At 39.6% G+C, this 5,000-nt stretch overlaps 1 protein-coding gene across 1 annotated transcript in view; it reads left to right on the plus strand.

The window, feature by feature from the left end:
- LOC123519907 (ficolin-3-like) overlaps window positions 1-1,487 on the plus strand; it is a 6,292-nt gene extending 4,805 nt beyond the window's left edge. The window contains exons 5-7 of the mRNA XM_045281592.1: window positions 219-345; window positions 473-588; window positions 782-1,487. Coding sequence (XP_045137527.1) covers window positions 219-345; window positions 473-588; window positions 782-1,002 — 464 coding nt within the window. The 3' untranslated portion in view covers window positions 1,003-1,487. The remainder of the gene's footprint in view (window positions 1-218; window positions 346-472; window positions 589-781) is intronic.
- Window positions 1,488-5,000: the final 3,513 nt, after the last annotated feature.

Here is a 5,000-nt window from a genome sequence, read left to right on the forward strand (position 1 = left end):
TTAAATTCGAAAATGTTTTGCATTCAAAGTTGGGTAACTAAATGTGGAAAAGAAAAAGAGGGTCAGCTAAACATACAATCCTTAGAATAATCTAAGTAAAAATTGTTCACCAATTTGATTGTTCTTGATATTCTTTTAGGAAAATAAAATTTACGTTATTGGAAGATGACAAAGAAATATGATGATACTGCACTGTTAAGTTTTCCATTGTTGTACAGGCAATGATGTGCTGCACCAGATGACGTACAGCCGTTTTTACAGCATCCGTATGGACGTGGCCTTAGCCTCTGGGGGTTACGACTTCGCCACCTACCAGTATTTTAAAGTAGATTCTGAGGAGAACAGGTAAACACAAACAGGTAACGAGAGGATGCTAAGAATATATCTATATATTGTTTATATAGCTTAAATGGTAGGTAGACGCTTTCATTATGATTATGAGACCTCTTTTCTCTTAACTTTCTATTATAAGGTATTCTGCGTCCTTGACGGGCACCAAACTGGAAGGAACAACCAGCACAAATTGTCTCGGTCAGATGAATAACCGCGCATTCTCCACACTGGACAGGGATCACGACAGTGTTAGCTGTGAGTGTCAAGTACATTGTGAGGAATGGTAACACAAGGAAACATGGTTTGAATTCTAGATGAATGTTTTTCGTAGTACTAAGTATTCTTTATATTTTCATAATGTATGCACATCTTCATTTCCTATCGTTACATACTCAATAAAGTAAATGTTTGTGAAAACTAAGCAATTATCTTCCACACCTTTCTTCAGCCAACTGTGCAGCAGTAAGAGGAGGGGCATGGTGGTCCTACAACTGTCAGTACCTCAACCCCACCGCCCCCTTCAACACGACCCTCATGATGACCTGCAGCGGCCCAAAGAGAGCCGTGACCCAGCTCCAGCTGAAGCTCCGTCCAGCTTCCTGTGACACCTCCTTCAAGGCCATCCATCTCAAAGACAGGAACTGCGGCTGTGTTGATCCGGAACGCTAATATCTTCACTGCTTGACTTGGAAAGCACATGAAAACCACGATATTTCTCATGTTACTGCTCATGAATCTCGGGTCAAAACGAGCAAGGCTTTCATCAAGAGTTATTTCTCAAAAACATGTACTGAGTCTGTTAAAAGTGTCCGAGAGATGACCCAGAACTTTTAAACATATAGACCATAATGAAAGTAGGTAGAAACTTGCACTCGTTTTCAAAAGTGAAGACCTTGATACTGGAGTCCTTGTTTAACACTTAAAAAACCTTAATAATAACGTTTATTGTGCACAATAGATGTTTTTCACCACCAAGACGAGGCAATAAAGACGTGTGTATCATTGAACAAATCAGGCTCCACATCTTGAAACATCAACAGTCACCTCAGAAACACGCGTTTTAAACACATATTAGTTATCATTACAAGGTCTACTATCATTTAATGCATTAACACAGTGGTCCTATATTGTTGTTTCATAAAAGTATGAATAATTTCAGTGTTCTTCTGTCCTCAATGATTTTACCAATATAAAGATATAATGGTTACATGAAACTCTTTAATGTTATCATAATGATTATTAATGAAATAGCATGTTTCCTTATCACTCACCTTTGTATTGAATGTGATTGTGATAATAATGCACAAATTTTATGTTGTCTAGGATGGTGAATTATTCGTCATGATCCATTCATTATAAACTATACCGAGTAGTTGGTATTAGCACTTTAGAAGGTTAAGCTTAGAGACATAGTCTTTTAATGTACGATGGGCTCTGGTTAAAGTCTACAATAGACTAGAAATAAAATAAAGCCCCAGAAAACTTGAAGTGTTGTGAAACCTTCGTGACCGTCATAGATAGGAGGAAATGCGGAAACAGGCCGTGGACTCCACCGTTTATCAATGAAGCATTCTGTTTTAGACAGAAGATAGGGATGGAGGTGATAGGTTATTGTTCTTTAAAATTGCCTTTGTAGTGGCATGGACCTTCTTTTCTAGTTTCTTTTCTAGTAAAGGGCTCATTAAACACACACACACACACACACACACACACACACACACACACACACACACACACACACACACACACACACACACACACACACACACACACACACACACACACACACACACACACACACAGTATATGGAAAAATAGAAGCGGTTACTACAACTTGCCTGACATACCTGTGGCTTGGGATAGAAGACATGAAGTTTATTAGCGAAGTCTTCGACAATGTTTCCCAAATTGAAAACTGGATCAAAAGCAGAGCAGGTTGCAGATTTTTATAGAGATAAAATGTTTCAGAGAATATAAAAAATATCTTTTGAAAACGTACACTGATGTGTCGCCATTTGCATTTCTGAACTCTAAATGAAAAGTTAACATGTGTTTGGTGCCTGTACTGTTATATGAAGCAAATAATCATGTTCGGGAAACAGACTGTGACTGACCAGTTATATAGTACTGACAGGGAAACGATCATTGAGGTCACAGCTGAGTAGCCAGATCATATTTTCCCCACACACATAACCAGACCCTTAATAAAGATCCCAGTTACACAACAATACGCCAAAAACAAGTTAAGTACTAAGTAACGAGAGACGTGCTTCCATTACCTCCATCATCTTATGATACATATATTTCTACAGTTTTCAGGGAACTTTCTATTATGAAATCGCCCTTCTTTAAGAAGCCTTAAAATTGACATAGTGGCTGGGAAAGGGAGCGCCCTAGAAGTGACTCAGCATCTCGCTCAGGTCATCTTGTGGTCAACAAACAAAGAAAGGAACTGGAACAAACAAAAAAATTATAAGCCTTGGGTCGTGAAAAATTCATATATATATATATATATATATATATATATATATATATATATATATATATATATATATATATATATATATATATATATATATATATATATATATATATATATATACCTATTTCTTTATGAATTTAATAATTTTTCATCAACCACTTAACTGCAGATGACAATATGGTACTTGATACTTTATTTCAACAGCTCCACACGATATGGTTGGATTTCGTATTATTGCAATAATACAGAGCCAGGTAGCTAAGTAGAGACAAAATAATAAAGTACAAAACTCAACGTGTGTGTGGATTGATTTTTTTTTTCCTGCTATCTCTGTGAATGTTTTATAAATAGCAATCGTAAAAGAGAAAATAATGTGATTAATAACGGATGTTAGATCATTGTTGATCTTTCCTATCCTTTCCTTTTATTGAGTTAAAAATATTCATATCCGCCAAAGCTGAGAGATCAAATCACGCTATGACATATCAGGTTGTGCGCTGGTGGCCCTGACTCCCAAGAATCAACAGGATGCCATTTCTTTGATCAACTGCTGCCAACTACCGTATTAGTCCAACACTACCGTCGTGTTCCGCCTCCCGCAGTGCCTGGAGGAGACTCAACCACCACCACGCATGAATGGTCAGTAATAAGGTAAATACACCGACACAAGAAGACACATTCACCCTACTTTAGTTCCTCGCAATGCACGTCCACTCTAGGAAAACAAATTAAATGAATTACAAGACAGGTGTTTACGCAGGTGCGCTGCTTCAGACAGTGACGCCCAAGTGTTATATTATTAAGGAAACATCACATCATTTTATTACAAAATAAAGAAATCACGTCTATTATGTCACTGGTAAATGGAATCCATAAATTTCATGTCTGAATTTGGTCAATATTTGTTTGCTACACGGGTAAGATTTTCCGGAGAAATTTGGTTCTGATTGAACGTTAATGAACTAAGGTGTGTGTGTGTGTGTGTGTGTGTGTGTGTGTGTGTGTGTGTGTGTGTGTGTGTGTTTCACTGTTTGATCTGCTGCAGTCTCTGACGAGACAGCCAGACGTTACCCTACGGAACGAGCTCAGAGCTCATTATTTCCGATCTTCGGATAGGCCTGAGACCAGGCACACACCACACACCGGGACAACAAGGTCACAACTCCTCGATTTACATCCCATACCTACTCACTGCTAGGTGAACAGGGGCTACACGTGAAAGGAGACACACCCAACAAATATCTCCACCCGGCCGGGGAATCGAATCCCGGTCCTCTGGCTTGTGAAGCCAGCGCTCTAACCACTAAGCTACCGGACCGCGCGTGTGTGTGTGTGTGTGTGTGTGTGTGTGTGTGTGTAATTCACCTCGGTCGCCTGCTGGTCACCCAGCTAGTTTTCCCCATTACGGAGCGAGCTCAGAGCTCATAGACCGATCTTCGGGTAGGACTGAGACCACATCAACACGCTGTGTTCACTGTTCACTGTTCACTGTTTGATCTGCTGCAGTCTCTGACGAGACAGCCAGACGTTACCCTACGGAACGAGCTCAGAGCCCATTATTTCCGATCTTCGGATAGGCCTGAGACCAGGCACACACCACACACCGGGACAACAAGGTCACAACTCCTCGATTTACATCACGTACCTACTCACTGCTAGGTGAACAGGGGCTACACGTGAAAGGAGACACACCCAAATATCTCCACCCGGCCGGGGAATCGAACCCCGGTCCTCTGTGTGTGTGTGTGTGTGTGTGTGTGTGTGTGTGTGTGTGTGTGTGTGTGTGTGTGTGTGTGTGTGTGTGTGTGTCTATCGGCAAACAACATTAGCGTACATGGTTCATATATATTTTAGATAGATGTCACATGGTACAATTCAAATACAGGAGAAAAAAGTTAAGAAATCAAAATAAAAAGAAGACGATGCTAGATCACACGAGACTCTTTACTTTATAAAATACTTTCCATTCTAAGATAACAGACACAATGAAGTAAAAGACAAAATGTCCTAACCCCCTTAAAAAAAAAACCTTCCGCCATCAGTGTCTGGTACCAGAAGCAAAAAAAAAAAAAAAAAAATGAATATCACCATGGTGACTCACATCTTCCACTTACAGTGCCAACACACTCCAATGATATTCATACACAAAATTCTGTTATTAAATAACTAACCACGCTACTCGGAG

This window comes from Portunus trituberculatus, chromosome 46 (assembly GCF_017591435.1).
Source record: "Portunus trituberculatus isolate SZX2019 chromosome 46, ASM1759143v1, whole genome shotgun sequence".
Lineage (NCBI taxonomy): Eukaryota > Metazoa > Arthropoda > Malacostraca > Decapoda > Portunidae > Portunus > Portunus trituberculatus.